Source organism: Malus domestica, chromosome 11 (assembly GCF_042453785.1).
Source record: "Malus domestica chromosome 11, GDT2T_hap1".
NCBI classification, from domain to species: Eukaryota; Viridiplantae; Streptophyta; class Magnoliopsida; order Rosales; family Rosaceae; genus Malus; species Malus domestica.
Genome location: NC_091671.1, coordinates 25,178,954 through 25,203,101, shown reverse-complemented (window position 1 = coordinate 25,203,101; position 24,148 = coordinate 25,178,954). Strand labels below are relative to the sequence as shown.

The window sequence follows — 24,148 nt, the reverse complement described above, 5'->3', positions numbered from 1 at the left end:
GTCGGTGTGGTGTTCCTTGGAACCTGCTTTTCATCATTAAAGACATCATGTGGTTGACTACAATAATTTACTAGTATCAAGTGAAACCATATCGAGTGGCAAAAAACAATCATATTTATGCATTCTGGTATAGATTCATTCTCCACTGATTCCTCTCTCTCTAACTATTTAACACAAGGGCGGAGCTACCATGGGCCTAGAGGGGGCGGATGCCCCCACTGAGATTTTTCTGATGCTGGCATGCTCATCTGTTTCTGCAGCAGCAAAGCCCCCACTGCGATTTTGAGCAGCAGCAAAGCCCCCACTGCAATTTTCTGGTTCCTCCGATCTGGGTCTTTCTAAACCAGGCCAAAGGCAAAACGAACCTCTGCAGAAGCCTGATCTGATTTTTTTTTTTAAATGTAAACGAAACGGCGTTAAGTTTAAAAAAAAAAAAAGTTATGTTATAGTATTAGTGGGGGACCAGACTCCCATTTCTTTTTTTTTTGTCTCCTAAAAAAGTTATGTTATAGTATTAGTGGGGGACCAGACTCCCATTTCTTTTTTTTTTACTCCCTTTGTTTTCGTTGCCCTTTGTCAGAGAGCAGCTTGGTGCTGCTCTGTTTGTCTTCTCCAAAGTCCAAACCAATACCTTGAAAGTTGCTCTCCTGTCCAGGTGCTCTCTGGAGCAAAGTTGCTCTTCCCAGCCATGCCAGCAGCCAGCCATTCTCTAGTCTCTAGCCGACAACATATGTATATATATTTAGGTAAATTTTTTAATTCCTAAATCTATAATTCCTAACCCTAATTAATTATTTAAGACGAATTTTTGTTTAATTGGTATAGAAATATAGAATCATATGGATATGGTATGCACTAATATGGATGGTTATTGACTTATTGATTATTGATATGATGAATTCTATGATTATTGATGAATGAAATTATGAAATTACGAATTCTATAAATATGGGTATACATTTATTCAAATGATTAGTTGAATTAAATGTTTATTTGTTGAATAATTTGTATGCTTATTGGTATTAGTTAATTGAATTGTTGCCTTGGTTGGATATGGATTAGTTATTAGGCATTTATTTTATTTTTTGGTTAAGAAAGCATATATATTAATATGGATAACATTGTCAACATCTCCAAGAAAACTCAATTCTACGGCTTAACAGTCTAAAAACAAATCCATTTTTCAGAAATGGAATCATAATCATCCCCTTTCGAAACCCAAAAAAGAAGAAGAAATGGATTAGTTATTATTAGGCATATTAGTATAGTATACACTAGGATTAAGAGTCTAAGAATTTTATTGAGATTTTTATTCTATAAATTCTACAAATTACGTATGAACCTTATATGTTATTGGTATATGACTAACTTTGTAGGCTGAAACATCATGGAGAGGTTTTTCAAAAAAATATCAGTGCCGCCACCATCCCCAATTATTGAATAAAATAATGATACTCGGGGACATGATAGTGCAGAATTTATTTTATCAAATCTTCCATCAGATCCTGGTAAGAGAATTCGAATTTTGGATTACAATCCTAATATTCGAGATCAAGTACGAAGAGCGTATGTACTAGCTGGTCCTCAACAACCTAAAACCCATAATTTTCCTTACAAGAAATATGGAGACACGCAAAGACGATTCAACCCTGCTTGGTTTGATGATTTTCCTACTTGGTTGGAATATAGTGTAGAAAAAGATGCTGCCTTTTGTCTGTGTTGCTACCTTTTTAAACCAAACATTGGAGAACAAGCAGGTGGTGATTTCTTTGTTGGCGAAGGATTTTCTAACTGGAAGAAAGAAAGACTTCTAACTCATATTGGAGGCGTCAATAGTGCACACAATCAAGCGTGGAGTAATTTTGAAGCTTTAAGGAGTCAAAAGCAACATATCCAGTCTTTTTTCTCTAAAACTCATGATGAAGCTCGAATTCAATATAGAGCTCGGTTGAATGCATCAATTGATTGTTGTCGATTTCTTTTGAGACAAGGGCTTGCATTTTGTGGTAATGATGAATCTGAACATTCAAGCAACCATGGAAACTTTCTTGAGCTTCTACAGTTTATTGCTGACCACAATGAGGATGTGAAAGCCGTTACTTTGAAAAATGCTCCGGAGAATCACAAATTGACATCACCAGATATTCAAAAAGACATTGTAAATGCTTGTGCAACTGAGACGATCAAGGCTATTATTGAAGACGTTGGCACTTCGTTGTTCTCTATTTTGATTGATGAATCTCGTGACGTATCAACGAAGGAACAAATGGCTATTGTATTGCGTTATGTGGACAAGAATGGGCATGTCGTTGAGCGTTTTATTGGCATTGAGCATGTTACTAGTACCGCTGCTCTCTCACTCAAGGAAACCATTGATGGGGTATTTTCTAGGCATAAATTGAGCATGTCTAGGTTGCGTGGGCAAGGTTACGATGGGGCCAGCAATATGCAAGGTGAGTTCAATGGTCTTAAAGCTCTTATTATGAAAGAAAGTGGTTGTGCCTATTATATTCATTGCTTTGCACATCAACTTCAATTAGCTCTTGTAGCTGTGGCAAAGAAGAACATTCAAATTGAGTCTCTTTTTAGTATAGTTACTATTTTGGTAAATGTTGTTGGAGCTTCATCGAAGCGTTGTGATCTTCTTCGGGAGAAGCAATCTATTGCAGTTATTGAAGCACTAAACAGTGGTGAGTTTACAAGTGGGAAAGGCAAAAATCAAGAAACTACTTTGAAACGTGCTGGAGAAACACGTTGGGGTTCACACTTGGGTACTTTAGTAAGTATAATGACTATGTTTTCATCCATACTTGATGTACTTGAAGTAATAGCAGATGATGGAGTAAGCTCTCAACAAAGATGTGAAGCGAATAATTTATTGGATTCCATGCAATCATTTGATTTTGTGTTTAATCTACACTTGATGAAATATATACTTGGAATAACCAATGAATTGTCACAAGCATTGCAAAGGAAGGATCAAGATATTGTAAATGCTATGAAGTTGGTTGGAGTTTGTAAGCAAAGGTTGGAGATAATGAGGAAAAATGGTTGGGATTCTTTACTCAATGAAGTCTCAGAATTTTGTCTTAAACATGATATTGATGTGCCTAATATGGATGATATGTTTCTTTCTCGAAGGCGAGGGCAACGAAAAGCAAAAGCAGTCACAAATATGCATCACTATTGTGTTGGGATATTTTATGTTGTTTTGGATTGGCAGCTTCAAGAACTAAATAATCGTTTCAATGAGACCAACACTGAGTTACTTCTTTGTTTGGCATGTTTATGTCCAGCCGACTCCTTCTCTGCTTTTGATAGCCAAAAGCTATTGCGTCTTGCCCAATTTTATCCTAAAGACTTCTCTATGAATGAGCTGGTGATACTTAAGATTCAACTTGAGACTTACATTGTGGATATGCGGTCTAGCATTGAGTTTTCAGGTTTAAAAGAGATTGGAGATCTTGCAAAAAAAATGGTTCAATGCAAGAAACACAAGGTGTATTCGCTGGTTTACTTGCTTGTGACATTAGCACTAACTCTTCCAGTTGCTACTGCAACCGTTGAAAGAGCATTTTCGGCCATGAAAATTCTGAAGAATCGATTGAGAAATCGGATGGGAGATCAATGGATGAATGATAACATGGTTATTTTTATAGAGAGAGAGATATTTGATGGTATTGGTAATGATGTTGTCATGCAACGCTTTCAGAACATGAAAACGCGTCGAGGGATATTGTAAAGGACTGTTGTATGAAAAACTTTATGGATTAATATATAAGTATTGTGTTTAGTAAATTCTTAAGCTTTTTAATTATGACTTTGTTGTTTGAGGATGCCCCCATTCACACAAATCTCTGGCTTCGTCCCTGATTTAACACCAATGCTATGATTCAATCCCCGTTGTTTCTCTCCCTCTAACTAACTATTTAACACTAATGCTATCGCTCTACTAAAAAAAAGTATGATGAAAATTAACTAATTAACATTTTGTGTGTCAATGTTGAGTGGACTTACAACTACTGGACTGACTGATGTCAAAGTTTGGCCTAATATAAAAGGACTTCCCTGCAACTTGTTTTGTATTACAATCTTCTTACATCTCTCATCACGCAAATAAAGAGATATTAGGTCTATTAGAGATGTAGAGAGGGGACAAAAAATTCAACTCAAATACTTTAGAAAACACATTTCTAACTTATCAAAGTTGAACCTCAAAAAAAAAAAAAAGGGAATCTTCAATGGAGGGTACAAAAAAGAAGCTTTACGCACAAAGAATTAATTAGAACGTGACAAATGACTACGTGATGAAGTTTTTTCCTCCTAATTGGGTTCTTTTGAGGGGTTTTGTATATGTTTAAATTCAAAACTCTATAAATATGTACTTACTTAAGACTCTAGATGTCTGATTTCTGCTCAATTTGTTCGTTATTTTATTTATTTATTTATTTATTTATTTTTGAACAAACAATATTATCTACACTAAAGAGGAGGGGTGTGAGCTTAGCCTTACAATGGGCTAGCAATAATGTGTTCAAATTCACCTATGGCGATAATCAAACCTAAGACATTTCACTTACAAATGAAGAGGAATACCACTAGACTGTTAATTTGATTGCTTAGTTAAACTTGTTTGTGACTTGTGCACTTTTGACCAACAATGAATATTTGTTTTACAAGTATTATATATTTTTTTATATATTGTATATAATTATACAATATAATATACTAAAATTTTTAGCTCTCGTGAGGCTTCGTCTTGCCATCCATGAAACGACTTGCCCAAGCCTTCGTCTTGGTTAAAAAAAGAAAAAGAAAAAGAAAAAAAAGGATTTTGCATAACACTTAATAGTTGCTAGGGTGTTTTTTTAAATTGGCCCATTTGCAAATATCAGCACCACCTGTGTGATAAATTAGATACATAGGAAAAGAAAACCAAAACACAAGAAACTCCATCAACAACTTACGCATATATAGATACAAACACCAAACACCAAACGTCAGTATCGGTATTTGTTCAATTAGATCTAAAACGAAAATTAAAAAATAAACAAATGAAATGCAAGATAGATTCAGTGGGACAAAATTCTTCATGACTAGACGAGAAACTCGAACATCATTGAGATGATCAGTATCAATACTCATGTTTTACTTCCTGCATCTCCAAGCTGACACCGAAAACAGCGGTCGATCTTGCCAGGAAACCAACACGCAACCGTTCTCTTCCCTCATTCTATACCCGTTGCAACCATAGCCCTGCAGCATCCTCTTTGCCTGCAGCATTCCGTAATAGCTCAAGGGCACATTCCCAAAGCCAGCTAAGTCAAGCCTTTGAATCCATTTCCCAAGCTTTTCGTGTCTTTCAATCCTCTCAGATCCCTCGCAAGCTATAATGTTTTTTATCTCCTCCCCGAACAGCATTTTCTCTACCTTCAGTCTCTCCAATGAGGTTCTCGGCATCGTAGACTCCAAGCAATCAAACAATGTAGCATACGAATACAGAGCTTCCAGTAGTCTCTCCATCAGAGTGGATCCGTTATGGTTAGAATCTTGCTCCGTTATTACCATGACTTTCGGTGTCAAATCCCAAAATGCATTAAGAAAGCTATCCAATTTCGCCCAAGGAGTTAAAGAGAGCGGTGATGACGAGGTTGAATCAGGACTCGGGCTATACCTGTTGCCCATCTCTTTCTCTAGCAACTCACCCAATGTGCCATGGCTAATTTGCAATGCTCTTGGCAAGTGATTTCCATTTGAACCCCTTGATGCTAATGGGGATTTCCTTTTCAGGAGTTCATCATCCAACGCCAAAAGTGAGTGCAACTGGAGAACCGAGCTGATAGCTAGAGCCTCGCCAGTTTTGACGCGAAGTTTTTCCATATCGAGATTTTCCAATTTGCTGACTATGGGACAGAATTGAAATGGGATATCCAATTTTTCGGCCACCTCAGTCAATCTATGAGCCATTTGATCAAGTACCTCTTTCTGTTGATGAACACCGGTGATTCTCAAATGCGGCGGACCTTCAGGCCTCGCACTTAGAACCTGAAGAAGAGCAATCCACTGTGCAGGTTCAGCTGCATTTAGATCAATTATATGCACCATCTTTTCCCCTTCCATGGCTTCCAAAATAGCTTGGTTTGTGAGCACAACAGCCACCTTTAGGAAGGGAAGCATCTCGAAAAACACTTTCCGGACTAGAATTTCCTCCGAAACCAAAGATATTTTAGTGGAATTCAGGGCCGTGTGAAGACCGGGCCAAGCTTTGAGGATTCGATCAGCAAGAGCCTCGGTGAAGTAGGCAGCAATCCGCTGCATGGTATCACCGTCAGCAGAGGCGAGTTGGGAGATTTGCTCAAGGGCGGCATTTGCATTTTCAAGGCTTCCGGTGGCAACATGGTTTGCACAAGTGAGCAACAAGTGGATCAAATACAAACCGCGCTCCTCGGATTTTAGCTCCTTAAGCCAAGGGTACGGTGAGCCTAAACTAGGCGAAAGCGACATCGTGGAAAAGAATTGGAGAGGAGATGAAGGAGCAGACGATGACCCTTCGTCTTGAAACATAGGTGTCATATGTATAGCAACCAAGAATGATTTGGTAATGAATTCAATAACAAAGTTAGCCGAATAATTCAGGGGATTTCTAAACAAGTATCCTATTCCAAGTGTTCATGCAAGAACCAAATTTGCATGAATTCCCAAGTTGAGAAAAATGTGTACTCTCAAACAAGCATTTACAGCAACTAACAAAAGCACGTATAACCAAAGTGCTTTCTGAACAAAATCAGGCCTTAGCAATACCACCTAATTAGCAGATTAAATTCAGAAAGAAAACTAATGAAATTCAGGAAAGAAGTCGCCGGAGAAGTGACAAATAGAACAACATAAGCAGCTGAAGAAAGAAACTAGTTGCAGAAGAACTAGCCAAGCGAAGAAAGAAGAAGGAAATCCTTACTGGGTTTTGTAATTGATCAAAAACGCAAGTGGAAGTTCGAAGCCCGTGAGAATTCAAGGAAAGCAGCCTCTTCAAATTCAATCTCTCTCTCTCTCTCTCTCTCTCTTTCTCTCTTTGGAGCACAGAGCTGATATTCTTCTTCTTGGATTTTTTTTTGCTCTGTTTTTATCAGAGTTGAAGGTTAATAAAACTAAAAGTTGGGGGCTTTGGAGGACGGACGGAACTTCATGGCTACGTTGTCGACAATGCGTGGCGGAGTCCTTTTGTCCTTACCGTTTTGTTGTCCTGCGTTCCCAAGTGGAACACGAAATTTGTGAGAAGATCAGCCTTTTCTTGCACTTTCAATTTTTTATTTATTTTTTATTGTCACTCTATTGTTTAATGATATTAGGTGGAAGATTTTATATTTGATTTTTATAGATAGCGAAGTTCGAATCAAACTTTTTTTTTTTTTTTTTATCAAACTATTATGGTTAGCTTATGTTTATCTTGTGATTTGGGTCAATCTCTCACCCTCTTATCGTAAATATATTATTGTATAAAAAAATTATATTTACTCATTTTTGTTGAGATTGCGAAGCTAATAGAGAGAAAGAGATTTTTGTAGGGGTGTGATATCCACACATCTATTTTTACTTCTCTCACATATTTTTGGTTTTCGGCCATCGGATTGGATGAATTGAAGAAGATCAACGAACAGAAAGTAAAAAGGGGTGTGTGGATAGCACATCCCTTTTTGTATGTGCCAATAAGAGGTTTGGTTATTTCTTAGCTAGTTGATTTTAGAATAGAACTTTAATTTTTTTCATGATATCAGATTAGGTTACCTACTGTTGAGCCCAACGATATGCCCACATTAGAAATTTAACTTGTCATGTCTTTATAAAAGTTAAGCCATTTCACATATTAATTCTATGATAAAAGCCGAATTCCCTTCTATCAAAGAGCTCCTCATTGTAATAGAATAAGTACACAGTACATGTCAAACTCAACACAAATATATACAAATATAAATAGATGGCATTGTCTCTCAAAACTCAAACTAACCTAGTTTATTTGATTCTGTCTTGAGCGAAGGTGGATAAGGAAAATCAGCGCTGGGCCAACGACTTGTTAATATGCGCGAAGGTTGGAAGAATCCAAACGAGCCCTAACAAAGACAAACAGCAAGAAAGGTCTTTGGGTGCTGCCAAAAACAAACAAGGACTTGTTCTTAGTTATTTTGTTTTGCTTTGAAATATGGCCTTTTATGATAGCATGATGACCATACAATTGGTATTTACGTTGCTAATATTAAGACAAAGAGACAAGGAGGTTAGGCGACCCTCCATAAAGTAGATGCCCACATTTCTTTCTCTCTCTTTGACTGACTTAATTAACAAATTGTGTTTGAAATTTATAGTGCAAAATTTATGACTAAACTATTGTGCTCATTTTTCGTCAAAAACGAATTTGAACCATATTATTGCTAATTTATTGTGAGGTTAGTACACTCCCCACTGCCTTAGTATAGATAATATCGTTTCTTTAAAAAAAAAAAAAAAACCACGTGCTCCTTTTTGGACTGAATTTTCATGACTTAACTTTTGAAGTACACAATTGACACCGCATCATATTGGATCAGCTAAAGAACTGTAGCAGAAGGTTTCCTACAGTTGTTGAAAGTTAAGCCTTCCACCATTAACATAGGGGTCTTTCATAACTGGAATGTTACTGCTTCTTCATCTCTAAGTTGTTTGTTACGTTCCCCTGCGTGGCTTAGGCTTTGGTTTTTAGGTTTTCCTTTTGTTTGTTGGTGCTTTGAATTTTCTTCTTTGCCCAGTTCTCCTTTGTTGTTCTATTTGGGCTTTTGTAATATATTACTTATTTAATAAAAATGAAAAAGAAAAAAAGAAGCTTTTATGACTTTTCCGGATCCCTTTCTCCAAATCTTCCCCATCAATCAATCCGAGCCATTGAAGCTTGATCCAACGGCTAAAGTTATTATAACTTTTAAAATGAGCCCTTGCTTGTAGTCGTTGGATCAAATTTCAAAGATCTGGATTAGTTGATGAAGAGGACTTAGTGAAAGAGATCCGGAGATGACCTCTTTCCAAGACATGTGATAAGATATGATGGGTTTGGTTAGGTGTATCCAAGATTTTGAAAAAATCGCAACCGCAAAATAAAAAACATTCACTCAAAGGTGAAGGTGAAGATGAGGGGTTGGTAGTAATCCCTTTATATATTGCTGGAATATTTTCAACGACAAGGGATAGGACGGCTTTGCTTGTTTATTGCAAACGATAGTTTACACTATTTTATATTGAGAGGGGATGAGAATTTAAACTCCAAACATAGACAATTTCACTATTTTATAGGCAAGTTTCACACTTCTTTGTTGTGGTCTAATACTATCTTTATTTACAACTGGATAGTCTTAGGCTTAACTCCTAATGAATGACAGATTTCAAATATCAAATTATTGCTAGTTATTATGTGAGTAATTGCATTTATTTATGGTAAAGCATTAGTGTTAGTGGGTTAAACGGTAACTTGTAAGGGAGAGGAGAATTAGTGGAATTGAACCCGCACATAGTGCATAGACATAATTGTTTTCCGCCATTACGGTACGTAGGCATCTGTTTTTGTTTATGTTTACTTGTCTTGAACGAAAAACTTGAGGTATAAGAAATTTCAAAGTAATCGAAATTAAATTGACAAGTGGACAAATGGGGAATATTAGAAATGCATAGCAGAAGTGTTTAGAATGGGGACACCTGATTTCTCACCGAAATTTGTAGTTTATTACAGAACAATAAGCACATTATTCACTCTTTCAGCAGCGTCCATCTCCTATAAAATGTAAGCGAACAAGACTCCCAAGAAAATATGCACATAAATTAACCATAAATGAATTTAGTGTATAGATTATTTTATCGTTTGCAAAAATAAATTGTTTTAGTTTTATTTTGTTCTTGTTTTTCGGTAGTCGAAAGGCGCTGTATTGTGTAAATACTGACATTAAAGCTTACGTAAGTACTACGGCAGTAATGTACACTAGAGCAGTATTGTACACTAGAAACTCGCTGCTTTGCCTTTTCAACATTGCCACATTTATCATCGCATAGTGAAAGTAATAAACGAATCGCCATGAAGGAAGATTAACTCAACTGGTCATAATGATCGGTTTCCAGATCCCGTTGAAAACATTTTGAGCCCTATAACGCCGACTCTGCACCACCTGTAAAAAATAAATCCGGTTTTTGTTACTGACGGCAGCTCAGTCGCATCAGTTTAGTGAAATAATCTCGTGTGTGCACAAGACACCTTAGCTGTATCATTCGAATTATGTATAACTTGAGTGTTCAGTACAATTCTCCATGTAATTCTCGACTGACTGCTTTTAAATGGAACTACTACTGGAATACCAATAACTTGGGCACACATTTTAGTGCTTGTAGCTTATACATTATCAGGAAACACCAGCAACCGATTATCCTCTCAAAAAGTACACACAGTTGATAATCAGAATGATAATAGAGTTTCTTGACTAGTTGAAAATTGAAGGCTTTTCGTTAAAAAGTTTCCAAGAGGATGTCATCCCGTGTACACAGTACATGATACAATGACTTAAAAAGGCAAAGACAAGAAAATAGTATAAGACAGAAATCTAAAGGGTTCTAGTCTTTATGTCCAAGGAGGAGTGTTTCAATCTAAACATTGACACCAAAAGATACCAAAGAGGTTTACTTTCATTAATTTTTAAACAATCTACCTTGCTATCATGTCTTTAACCGATCTGCCCAAAAATACCACAAATTTCAAATCTAGCACCAAACTTCCCAAACTGGACAATGAATAAGTAACATTTCCACTCACAAACCCTCCCCCTAACATATGGCATTAACACCTAAAGTACGGTGCTACTTTTTGGATGCTTCTGATAACAACCATTAACAGGCTGCGCTGCTCTTTTAACCAATCTCCAGCCACACTCAGCACTGCTAGGTGGCTTCCCTTTCTGACTATTATGTGAGGTCAATGCTTACATACGTTGAAAAATATTTTTCTTCTATAATAAACACATGGATGTATCCTCATTATTATCGCAGAACAACAGAACATTACCTACCTTTATTTTTGCGTTCTCTAGTCTTCGCAAGTGCTACAGCAACTTTAGCTCCAACAAGTGCATTGTTCTTCACCAGTGCAATGTCTATGTTGGTTAAGAAACTGAGTTGATAAATCAAACATATGCAAAAAAATTTAAATGACATTTTATGAGAGTTTCACTTTAAGAAACACTCCAATGTTCCTTAGGATTGGATGAGTCAACGCCATATGTTAGGAGTTAGAAAATGAATATATCATTGTTGTGCAAAGAAGAATATATAAAGGATACTTGAAGCCAATGAAGCTCCTCCCGTTAGCTCATTCACTCTCTTGAGCAAGAATGGAGTTGCATCATTTCCTATTATGTTCTTATCCCTGAGAACACAACTTCAATTAGTACTGATTAAAGATAACATTTCACTGAAGATTACTCATGGCAAGAAAACAACATTTTACCTAGCTTCGTCAAGGGCTCTCTGTATTGCAGACTCAATTAAACTTCCAGAAGCTGAGTGCTCTTTAGGAATTGGAACAGCAATCAAAATCCCACCTCCAAGCTCAAGTTTCAGATTTGCATCTATAAAGAAAATATATGTGTGAGAACTGAGAAAGGAGTATTAATGTAAGTTTTACATATAATTACAAGGAAGAAAGATAACTTGATTTGTAACTTGCCTATAAGCTGAGCACAGTCTTCTGGGGTATCTAAACGGCAAGGCACCTAGATTACAGGTAATGATTGAATAAAAGAAATAACAAAAAAATTAGTCAAATACATATTTGAACTAAATTATGTTACCTTATGAACCTGTAGACATAATTGGTGCAACCCTTTAAAGCTGTTTTTGCACACGTACTTCTTACATACCATGTGTTATCACCACAAAGTTTTCTATATTTGACACTTAGTTTAACAAAGTAAAATGATGATTCTCTAGTTCTAACAGTGGCCCATTTTTCTATAAGTAGAGGATTGAATCTATCCTCATCCCATCCCTCCCATGCCAAATGGATTAAGGTTCGTGAGCCTACAGTTTGACCATTTTGATCGCACTGATAGAGAGGCTGACACCCATTTTAATTGAGGGACAACTTTGCATCCTACTAAGGAATATGGTAATAGGGATGATTCGATACATCTAGCTTATCATTTTCCAGCCATCAAGTGATAAAATGAAATCAACACTACGTGGATGGCCTTCATTCCACAATTAGTTGAAGCACCATTTTTGAACACGAATTTGATTAAACAGATAAAAGAAAAGAGCAAGAACATTGGACACACCATTGTTGTTATAAGGAGAAAAATAACACTTTCAAAGAGTTGACGATCAATACCTTACAACCACTCGTTTCTGTAAAAAATGCTGGAAATTCGTTGGTCCTATAAGCAGCAACGCAAACTCCCTGAGTCTCCTACCTCAGAAAAAGGTTAAAAAAAACAGTTATTTATAGCTCATAATCTGTATGACTTACTTCTAATGATATAAATGAGATACTTAGTGCTAACCAAATATTCAAGGGTCCTTGGGATATCCAATATCGATTTTACACCAGCAGAGATGACAGCTACTGGTGTCCTTCCAAGCTCAGTAAGATCAGAAGATATGTCCATTGCTGCAAAAAGGAAGAAATAAAATTTTATATCATTTCATCCCATTATCACCGTAACTTTTTGTAAGTCAGCGGTGCCAACATGTTTGTGCATGTTAAGTTGTGCAAGAATTATTTTCATTTCTACATGAGCCAAATATGCGACTTACATGACAATAAAAGAGTCTTAGTTTCAAAGATTATGCTTTCAACAGTATAGGGTTAGTTCAATTTTTAATTAAGCTCTTACAGGTGGCTGTAACTGCAGGGGCAGTAGTTGAGTTTCACAAAACTTAGTCATACTTTTATATTCTCCCTTAGTTAACTCTGCACTGGGGTTTTATCTAAATTTTAGTACTTGTGATATTTCCTTGGGAATCAAGTTACTAACTTAGTACTGACCTTGTAGCCCTAATAGGAAAAGGTAGTTTAATGTTAAAATATGCTTCTTTATACCTAAAGACTTATCATTGTGATAAATGGATATTCACTATGCTGAGTGTGCAACATATGTGAATGGAGTCGGTATACTTTCATAAATTTGTTAATGTTCACAGCCCTACAGCCCTTAAAACTCATAAATTGCCACCTTCCTGCACAAGCCGTAAATACAGATAACTAGAAAACCATAACCCTAAACCTCTCAACCATCTGTATAAGACCTAACTATCCCAAAAGCAAGACACATAGGTTCCTAATCTCTCCTACATTAGTTCTTTTGCCTACTGCACTGCTTACTGTGCTCCAGTATAGATCATTTGGTGGACCATAAACCCATGTAAAGCAGAAGCTATATGATTTGGCTTGCAATAAGAAGAAAAAATTGCTAGTGTACACATTAGGAATATGCTGTGTGTAGTCATGACTACTAATATCCAAAAGCACTGGCGGACATATGGACAAATTCAATTTCTCTCATGAACTGTCAGTAATTCTATGCAGTGTTAAACTTACTATGCTCGCCATGTCTATGTACTCCTCCAATTCCTCCAGTAACAAACAATGGGATGCCAACCTTCAAGACATCCAGGTATTAAGTATTAACAAAACATACATTAATATTACAACACGAAGTAAACAACAACATAGTCCTTCAGGAAAGCTTATAAGCGACTAATTACCATGGAAGCAAAAAACATGGTTGCAGAAACAGTAGTTGCTCCAGTCCCTCTGGTTGCCACCTAGACAAGAGTCAGCACATCCTCTTGTTAAATTTAGCATTAGAAATTACCATGAAAAAACAATGACGATGGTTGTGGAATTCCATTTGTCAGAAATTTCTTGAATGTACATGATAACAGAGTAACTCCGCTGTGTAAGTTTATCTTACATTGCCGGTCCCAAGCCCGGATAAAGGAGGAGGGGGAGGGCGTCAGGTAGTCGACAGCCGGCACTCCATGATTAGGTCGAATCCTTATGAAAATGAATCCAGAACGAAATCGCGCTAAAGCTAGGGCGTCACCCGTAAGTGGCGCGCTGTGTGGCCCGAGCATAGTGATAAGTGAGCAAGGGTCGCTGTATCTCCATCGGCACCCGGATGCAGTGTTAAATGAGCAAGGGGGCTATAGAAACTTCTTTTCGAACGACTCCACTCAAAGTTGTTTGGGAGCATATGCTCCTATCAACTTTACACGGGACACATAAAAGAAGTACTTTGATCCTATTAGACGGGGAAGGGTGAAGAAGCTAGGACAGAAGGGTAGAGTTCAAGAGAGCAAAATGCGTTTTGGAACGTGGAATATAGGAACCTTGACGGGAAAATCTATGGAAGTAGTACAAGTTATGGTGAGGAGAAGGATAAATATTATGTGCCTACAAGAAACTAAGTGGGTTGGTCGTAAGGCAAAGGATCTAGAAAACTCAGGGTTTAAACTATGGTATTCGGGCACAAATAGAACGAGAAACGGTGTTGGCATCATCGTGGACAAGACCTTGACACAAGATGTTGTAGATGTCAAGAGGGTAGGAGATAAAATCATGGCAATCAAGATTGTAATAGGACAAGAACTTATCAATGTGATTAGTGCGTACGCACCTCAAGTAGGGTTGGATACGAGTTCGAAGGAGAAATTTTGGGAAGACCTTGGAGACTTGGTGCAAGGAATTGCTCAGACAGAGAAGTTATTTATAGGAGATTTAAATGGACACGTGGGCAGGGAGACATGCAACTATGGAGGTTTTCATGGTGGCCATGGTTTTGGGGAGAGAAACGAGGATGGGAAAGCTATCTTGGATTTTGCAATGGCATATGATCTCTTCTTAGCCAACACCTTCTTTAAGAAGAGAGAAGAACATGTGATCACCTACAAGAGTGGGTCGTCAAAAACACAAATAGATTTTCTTCTAATGAGGAAAGGGGATCGTATAACTTGTAAGGATTGCAAAGTTATACCAGGAGAGAGCGTGGCTAATCAACATCGCTTGTTGGTGATGGATGTACATATCAAAAGAGTGAGAAAAAAGAACAAGACTTGGAAGTGCCCAAGGACTAGATGGTGGAATCTAAAAGAAGAAAAACAAGCAATTTTCAAAGAGAAAGTAATCACCCAGTGTGTGTGGGATAGAGAGGGGGAAGCTAACCAAATGTGGGATTCCATGGCTAGTTGTATCCGAAAAGTAGCAAAAGAGGTATTAGGAGAGTCCAAGGGCTCTGCCCCACACCAAAAGGAATCTTCGTGGTGGAATGAGGAGGTACAAACAAAGGTGAAGACTAAGAAGGAATGTTGTAAAGCCTTATACAAGGATAGGACCGATGAAAATGGTGAAAGGTATAGAAAAGCGAAGCAAGAGGTGAAGAAAGCTGTGAGAGAAGCTAAGTTAGCGGCTTATGACGATATGTATAAGCGACTAGATACCAAAGAAGGAGAGTTGGATATCTATAAACTAGCTAGAGCAAGGGAAAAGAAGACAAGGGACCTAAACCAAGTGAGGTGCATCATGGATGAGGATGGAAAGGTTCTTGCTACAGAGAACGCGGTTAAAGACAGATGGAAATGTTATTTTCATAATCTTTTCAATGAAGGACATGAAATGAGTGCTTCTTTAGGGGAGTTGAGTACCTCAGAAGAGTGTAGAAACTACTCTTTTTATCGTAGAATCCGGAAGGAAGAAGTGGTTGTAGCTTTGAAGAAGATGAAGCATAGAAAAGCAGTAGGCCCAGACGATATACCAATTGAAGTGTGGAAAGTTTTGGGAGAGACAGGTATAACATGGCTCACTGACCTTTTCAATAGGATTTTGAAAACGAAGAAGATGCCAAATGAGTGGCGAACGAGCACTTTGGTGCCTATCTACAAGAATAAGGGCGATGTACAAAATTGCATGAACTATAGGGGTATTAAGCTAATGAGTCATACAATGAAGCTCTGGGAGAGAGTCATTGAGCATAGATTGAGGCAAGAGACATGGGTTTCGGACAATCAATTCGGGTTCATGCCAGGGCGCTCAACCATGGAGGCAATCTATCTCTTACGAAGATTGATGGAAAGATATAGAGATGGGAAAAAGGATTTACACATGGTCTTTATAGATTTGGAAAAAGCGTATGATAGGGTCCCAAGAGACATTCTTTGGAGGATTTTAGAGAAGAAAGGAGTACGAGTAGCATATATCCAAGCTATACAGGATATGTATGAAGGAGCAAATACGGACGTAAGAACTCATGAAGGACAAACCGAAAGCTTTCCCATAACTGTAGGATTACATCAAGGCTCATCCTTAAGTCCTTACCTTTTTGCGTTGGTAATGGATGAGTTAACAGGACATATTCAAGATGATATTCCTTGGTGTATGCTTTTCGCAGACGATATAGTGTTGATAGATGAAACTCAGGAAGGGGTAAATGCAAAGCTTAACCTTTGGAGAGAAGTGTTGGAATCTAAAGGTCTTCGCCTAAGCCGATCAAAGATAGAATATATGGAGTGCAAGTTCAGTGCAAATGGAGGCCAAAACGAGTTAGGGGTGAGGATCGGAGATCAAGAAATACCAAAGAGCGACCGTTTTCGTTACCTAGGATCTATCTTGCAAAAGAACGGAGAATTAGATGGAGATCTCAACCATAGAATACAAGCTGGATGGATGAAGTGGAAGAGTGCATCCGGCGTGTTGTGTGATCGCCGTATGCCACTGAAGCTCAAGGGAAAATTTTATAGGACGGCAATAAGGCCGGCGATGCTGTATGGCACAGAATGTTGGGCGGTGAAGCATCAACACGTACACAAAATGGGTGTAGCGGAGATGAGGATGCTTCGTTGGATGTGTGGGCACACGAGAAAGGTTAAGATTAGGAATGAGGATATCCGGGGTAAAGTAGGAGTAGCTGAAATTGAAGGAAAGATGAGAGAAAATCGGTTACGGTGGTTTGGACATGTGCAAAGAAGGCCTACTGACGCTCCGATTAGAAGATGCGACTATGGGACAGAGGTTCAGGGCCGAAGGGGTAGATGAAGACCTAGGAAAACTTTGGAAGAGACCCTAAGAAAAGACTTAGAGTACTTGGATCTAACGGAGGACATGACAAAGGACAGAATACAATGGCGTTCTAAGATTCATATAGCCGATCCCACTCAGTGACTTGGATTTTCCAAGTCTCCAACCGAGAAGTTTTCCTCACTCGGGAAATTAAGGGAACACTACCTCAACCTACATGCTCCACTCACAAAGCTTCAACATACAAGCTTCAACAAAAGAAAATTCAAAAAACTTAGCGAAGAAGGCTTTGGTGTATTTAACACAATACGTTGAAATGAAGGAAAGCTTATTTATTGATATCCCCGATAAGTTACAAATATGTACATATACTTGAGTCAAAATAAACAAACAAGAGGGAGCCTTCACAAAGGTTGCTTAGGAGAAGTCTCAGCAGTCGGTAGAGCCCCAGAAAGAGAAGGCACCGAAGGGGGATCATTCGGAACCTCAGTACTGGACAGAACCCTAGAAGGAGGAGGCATCAGAGGTTGATCATTTGGAGCTTCATTACGCGGTACAGCCCCAGAAGACGAAGGCAATAAATGCCTTTGGAACAAACCCACAAATCTCTGATGATCAAGTAAAACCTGACCATCAGATTCCTTCATCTGGTCAAGCTTCCTCTTCATGTTTGTAGCATAGTCATGTGCGAGCCGGTGCAACTGTTTATTCTCATGCTTGAGCCCTCTAATCTCCTGTTTGAGACTCATCACTTCAGCCGCCAATGATTCAACTTGGCGGGTTCGAGCAAATAGGCGTTGGGCCATATTAGACACAGAACCTGCACACTGAACACTGAGAGCCAGAGAATCCTTAACAACCAACTCATCAGACCGTTTGGAAAGTAGTCTGTTATCTTTGGGAGTGAGAAGGTTCCTGGCCACTACCGCAGCGGTCATATCATTCTTCATCACGGAATCCCCAACGGTAAGAGGACCAGTAGGGGAGACGAAGGATGGGCGCCATATGTTGTCTGGAGAAGGCGGGGCTGCCTCTTCAACAAGGTTCAAGTCAAAACGACGGTCGAAGGGGCCAGACATTTTCAAAGGTGTTGAAGAGAGAAGAGGTCGGACAAATCAAGATCTTAGAAGTGCAAGAATGGAGCTTCTACTGGTGGATATTCAAGTGTGCTTTGGAACTTAATGTCAGCCCCTATAAAAATCTGCACTCGACGAAGCTTCAGAAATTGAAGAGGCGCCTGCTCAGAAATCGAAGAGGCGTTTGCTTTCTCAAAAGCTGGGCTGCTCAGAGACCACGAGGGTCGATCTCAGAAATCGAAAAGGCGTTTGCTTTCTCAAAAGCTGGGCTGCTCAAAGACCATGAATGCCGATTTCAGAAATCGAAGAGGCTTGCTTTCTCAAAAGCTGGGCTGCTCAAAGACCACGAGGGCCGATCTCAGAAATCGAAGAGGCACCTACTTTTCCAGCCTTGTCAGCACCTGTCACACGCACACTCAGCTTTGCGGAAATTATGGGCATTCTGTCGAAGATTTCTGGCGAAGTAGAAAGCACATGAATCGTACTGTTCAATCACCCACTTCCCACACGCAACAGTAGCTCATGGGTACCACAGATAACTTTGCCAAAGTTCTCTGACAAAGTTGAGACACGTGAAGCTTGCAGCTCCCACTACATCGCTCTAACCAAGGGTAAAAGAATAGCAAAGAAACAACACTAACAAAGTTTAGACACATAAATTTTAAAAGTCTAGCTACCATATTATTACCCACAAGGGTAAAGGAACAGTACCACTGCTGGATAATTGGAAAGTCCCGATGTGTCAACCTCTGTGCTTCGTGGCAAGGTAGACTAGCAAACATGCCCAACCTTTACTCACATTCGAGAAAACACTCCCAACAAGATTGCTTGCTCCAAAATCGAAGAGGCACCGCCCTCCGAATCTCGAGAGCCAGACTCCCAACATGATTACTTTCTCAAAAATCGAAAAGAGGGTAAAGGAACAGTACCACTGTTGGATAATTGGAAAGTCCCTGTGTCAACCTCTGTGCTTCGTGGCAAGGTAGACTAGCAAACATGCCCAACCTTTACTCACATTCGAGAAAACACTCCCAACAAGATTGCTTGCTCCAAAATCGAAGAGGCACCGCCCTCTGAATCTCGAGAGCCAGACTCCCAACATGATTACTTTCTCAAAAATCGAAGAGAGGGTAAAGGAACAGTACCACTGCTGGATAATTGGAAAGTCCCTGTGTGTCAACCTCTGTACTTCGTGGCAAGATAGACTAGCAAACATGCCCAACCTTTACTCACATTCGAGAAAACACTCCCAACAAGATTGCTTGCTCCAAAATCGAAGAGGCATCGCCCTCCGAATCTCGAGAGCCAGACTTCCAACATGATTACTTTCTCAAAAATCGAAGAAACACCGCTCCCCGAATCTCGAGAGCCAGACCCCCAGCAGGATTGCTTTCTCAAAAATCGAAGAGGCATCGTTCTCCGAATCTCGAGAGCCAGATCCCCGACAGGATTGCTTGTTTGAAAACCGAAGAGGCACCACTTTCCCAACTTCAAGAGCTGGATCTCCTTGAATAAAGCTTGTCTGTAATCTTCACACGCAACATCAGCTTTCCAGATACCATAGACCACTTTTTCAAAGTGCTCTGACAGAGTTAAAACATGTGAAGTTGGCAGCTCCCACTACCGTGCTATGACCAAGCAGGGTAAAGGAATAGCATTATTACTTGATGTTAGGGAGACTCCTATATATGTCAACCTCCATCCCCAACGGACAGGCAGACCTGCAAAAATGCTCAACCCTTCCTCTTATCTGAGAGGGCACTCCCAACGAAGCCTTTCGAAATATTCAGCTTTCTTTCCCCCCGATAATACCTCTGTAAACAAGATATACTAGAGCAAGAATATCTCATATCATCAGGGTTAAAAGCAAGAGTATCCCATATCATGCTTTTTCCCTGTCTTTTCCTTTGGCCTTGTTCTTACCTGCAAGACAAGGAGAAAGAGAGCAATCAAGCTTCCAGCCAGGAACTGACTGCCTGGAACCCCTTACCTGATTACTTACCTGGCATTGCTCTCGAGTACTCATCTTCAACATCTTATGCTTCCAGGGAAGATACCGCATCTACCTGAGGAACAGATAGGGCAAGTGAGAAGCATACAAGGAAGCATGTGGAGACAAGCGTAACAGCACACGTGCCGATACATCCACTACTCTGTCAAAAGCAAAAGTATCCCATATCAGCAGGGTCGAACGTACTCTAGATTTGATGGACTTGTTTTGACCCTCAAATTCTTCAGTCGGCCTAATACTCTGGAGGAAACCAGAAAACCCTCCAGCCCAGTTCAAGAATAAGCCTGTGGAAAGTTACTTCTTCAAAAGCAAAAGTATCCCATATCATCTCTTCTCATTTTTCTTCTCTTTATCCTTCATGCTGCCTGCAAGATAGGGAGAATGTGAACAATCAGCCGGAGCTCTGATTGCTTACCTTGTCTGTCACCTCTTTCAGCAGATCCCCTAGCTCGGCGACTTGGGGGACTCCTACTACATGGTTTGTATCGCGCTTGACCAAGCCTGAAACTACAAGTAAGCTTCAAGTGAAATTGATACATTACCTTGTGCATCTCCACCAGTTACAGATACCACCCCTGGATGGAGGAATAGTACCTCCAGAGAAGATGCCACATCTACCTATGAGACAGATAAGGCAAGTCAAGACGATACCACACTCCGGTACTTAGAAGTTTCGTGGTTACGAGATCATTCTCCCACAATATTTCCTAATGTCATTTGTACTAAATCATTCACTTGTACTCACTAAAGGAGAGCTTGAACCTATGTACTTGTGTAAACCCTTCACAATTAATGAGAACTCCTCTATTCCGTGGACGTAGCCAATTTGGGTGAACCACGTACATCTTGTGTTTGCTTTCCTATCTCTATCCATCTATATACTTATCCACACTAATGACCGGAGCAATCTAGCGAAGATCACAAAAAGTGACCGTTTTCGCTACCTAGGATCTATCTTGCAAGAGAACGGAGAATTAGATGGAGATCTCAACCATAGAATACAAGCTGGATGGATGAAGTGTAAGAGTGCATCCGGCGTGTTGTGTGACCGTCGTAGGCCACTGAAGCTCAAGGGAAAATTTTATAGGACGACAATAAGGCCAGCGATGTTGTATGGCACAGAATGTTGGGCGGTGAAGCATCAACACGTACACAAAATGGGTGTAGCGGAGATGAGGATGCTTCGTGGGATGTATGGGCACACGAGAAAGGATAAGATTGGGAATGAGGATATCCGAGGTAAAGTAGGAGTAGCCAAAATTGAAGGAAATATGAGAGAAAATCGGTTCCGGTGGTTTGGACATGTGCAAAGAAGGCCTACTGACGCTCCGGTTCGAAAATGTGACTACGGGACAGAGGTTCATGGCCGAAGGGGTAGAGGAAGACCTAGGAAAACTTTGGAAGAAACCCTAAGAAAAGACTTGAGTACTTGGATCTAACGGAGGACATGACACAAAACCGAGCGCAATGGCGTTCTAGGATTCATATAGCCGACCCCACTTAGTGGGAAAAAGCTTTGTTGTTGTTGTTGTTGTTGTTGTTGTACATGATAACAGAGTAGGGAACCCCTTAACTATGTGGCTATGAAGGCTATTTTATGGATACACCAGCATAATAATAAAAGATGGCTAGCAAACACTTTTCCAGAAGCAAGTGCAATGCCACTGATTGAAGCCTACCAAAATGAATATTTTCCGCACAGTCTAGTCACTAAAAGCATAAAGGTAAAGTTAGAGAGCCAGATTTGAAAAAACAGCATTCTTTTCTCTCTTTAATAAATGGCGGTTAGGTATTGAGGCATCTTTTCATGAATTATGCCGGTGTAAATTTGCCACTTCAGGTATGTGTTCTAATATCCCCATATATTGGTTCCAGCACAAATGAAAATATGAAACTAAGAGCAGTCAACATGATGAATTGACTAGATTTGCTAAAACTAACAGATACAGTAAGTGCCATGCATCAATTACTCACAACATGTGCAATATCCCTTCGAGCTGTCTTCTGAGCTTTATGACCCAGATTGGCAAGCTTCTCCAATTCTTCCATACTCAGACCTACAAAAAGAAATCAAAAGAAAAGGCGGAATCAAGTCAACAAGAATCCCCTACAGTAGCATTGTCTAACAAGAATTTTCTTAGCAGATGAGTCTTAACCATAGCGTTAGAATACTCTATACTTTTTTCTCAATTCAAAAGGCTGAAGCGTTGATAAAAGCTTTCAATGAATTGGGGGACCTATTTTAACTTGGTTGTGTGCTAAAACTTGACAAACAGGGTAGCTTGTCAAGTTACAACTACCTTATTGGACAATATCTGTGCAAGTAAATTTGTAATCTTATTTGTTTGGAGGGTGTCACCAACCGACGCAGTTAAGATCAGTGCACCAAAACTCACTCGGTAGAATTATTTTTCGATTCAGTGAGAGAAAACATAGCACAATCATAAGAAGGCGTAGAATTAACATAAGCCACCGCTCCAAGCCTACAAGTTCATCTAGAAAGCAGAAGAACAAAGTTGAATATAAACACCTATGCAAGGTATGCCATCCAAAATAGCAACAGTGGCAGGAACAGCTCCATTTTCCCTCACAACTGCCTCAACCTCCTTTGCTGTTTCCAAGTTCTTAGGATACGGCATCCCTGAACACCAGAAGAAAAACAAAAAATTCACAGTGGCAGTTCCTCACATACACACAAAAACACCATCCTTCAACATATCACACACATTCAGCTATCAATACATGGCCAATCTCCTGTTTCCGCCACTCAAAACCGCAACCATATATTTGGAGTATTGCAAACTGCCGTGTACGATGTATCGAAGATAAAATGAATTATGATACCGTATGCAAAAACCCAATTGGGTTTCGTTCAGAATGTTACTACAAACTCAATAGCAGAGGACAGTAGATCAAAAAAATATTTAACTGACAGTACAATGGATTACGCAATTACCATTAATTTTAATACAAGCGAAATTACTGCTTTAACTCAGACTAGGGTAGGGGGAGGATTTGAACCAGGGACACAATGCGTTGAAGAAGAAGAAGAAGAAGAAGAAGAAGAAGAAGAAGAAGAAGAAGAAGAAGGAGGAGGAAGGCCCCGGCACCAGGGCAATCCACCACTTGCATTACGCAATTAGTTTCTGTGTGTGTGTGTAGAGAAAGAGACAGAGAGAGATTACCATGGGAAATAATGGTGGATTCGAGAGCGACAACAGCACGGCCATTGGACAAAGCGTCAGAAACCTCTGGAGAAATCTTGATTGATCCGATGCCACCCTTAAGGAAGAAAAGGAACAAAACTCTGACAGTGAAATTTGGAAGACAATCTAAATAGAGAGAGAGAGAGAGAGAGAGAGAGAGAGAGAGAGAGAGAGAGGAAGAAGAAGCAGAAGAGGAAGGAAGTTGGAATGTTACCTTGTCCAAATGCGAGGGATGGAGGTGTTTGCGGAGATTAGAGAGTCTTGAGATAGCAGCTGATGAAGAAGAAGAGGACGACGCCATACCCTGCTCCCCTTGCTGTGATGGTTTTCCCTACCGCACCACTTTGATTTCCACTACCCAAAAACCTTTTTTTTTTTTTTTTTCGAAAAGGATTTGAAAATTTGAGTTTTAATGATAATGGTAAAATAAATAGTATTAGATTGATTTTTTAGTGTAAAAATATGATTTTTTTTGTTAAAGTGAACAGTACTGAGAGCTTTTCGTTGAAGTTCCTTTTTTTTTTCCCAACTTATTAAGGACTGGTTTGGTATTGCTGTGCTTTGAAAAAAAAACTGATTCTGCTGTGCAGTGAGAATAAGCAGCAAAATGTTTGGTAAATTTTTTTGTAAAAGTGCTTTTGAAAAAAAAAATAGTATTATAGTGTTTGGTAAACTTTTATGTAAAACAACTGTGACTGTGTGAAATGATAAAAAAGAATATAATATTATATGTGCTATTAATTTAATTTTCTTAACAAACAAAGGTGAATTACTAAATATACTT

At 39.2% G+C, this 24,148-nt stretch overlaps 3 protein-coding genes across 3 annotated transcripts; 1 reads left to right on the top strand and 2 right to left on the bottom strand.

The window, feature by feature from the left end:
- The first annotated feature begins 562 nt into the window (after positions 1–562).
- Positions 563–3,798, top strand: LOC103444525 (uncharacterized). The gene is made up of 2 exons (XM_070808843.1): positions 563–746; positions 1,377–3,798. The coding sequence occupies exon 2, from the start codon at positions 2,267–2,269 to the stop codon at positions 3,740–3,742; it is 1,476 nt and encodes a 491-aa protein (XP_070664944.1). The 5' UTR covers positions 563–746; positions 1,377–2,266; the 3' UTR covers positions 3,743–3,798.
- Positions 3,799–4,951: 1,153 nt separating this feature from the next.
- LOC103413164 (scarecrow-like protein 3) lies at positions 4,952–7,284 on the bottom strand. Its single transcript, XM_008351654.4, has one exon. It carries the CDS (start codon positions 6,571–6,573, stop codon positions 5,149–5,151), a length of 1,425 nt encoding a protein of 474 aa, XP_008349876.2. The 5' UTR covers positions 6,574–7,284; the 3' UTR covers positions 4,952–5,148.
- Positions 7,285–9,837: 2,553 nt separating this feature from the next.
- LOC103413165 (pseudouridine-5'-phosphate glycosidase) lies at positions 9,838–23,742 on the bottom strand. The gene is made up of 13 exons (XM_029088827.2): positions 23,579–23,742; positions 23,344–23,440; positions 22,689–22,799; positions 22,133–22,215; positions 13,765–13,824; positions 13,598–13,658; positions 12,561–12,667; positions 12,389–12,466; positions 11,726–11,771; positions 11,507–11,627; positions 11,340–11,425; positions 11,070–11,153; positions 9,838–10,178 (listed from the first exon to the last, which is right to left on the bottom strand). The coding sequence occupies exons 1-13, from the start codon at positions 23,663–23,665 to the stop codon at positions 10,156–10,158; spliced, it is 1,044 nt and encodes a 347-aa protein (XP_028944660.1). The 5' UTR covers positions 23,666–23,742; the 3' UTR covers positions 9,838–10,155.
- Between the last annotated feature and the right edge of the window lie 406 nt (positions 23,743–24,148).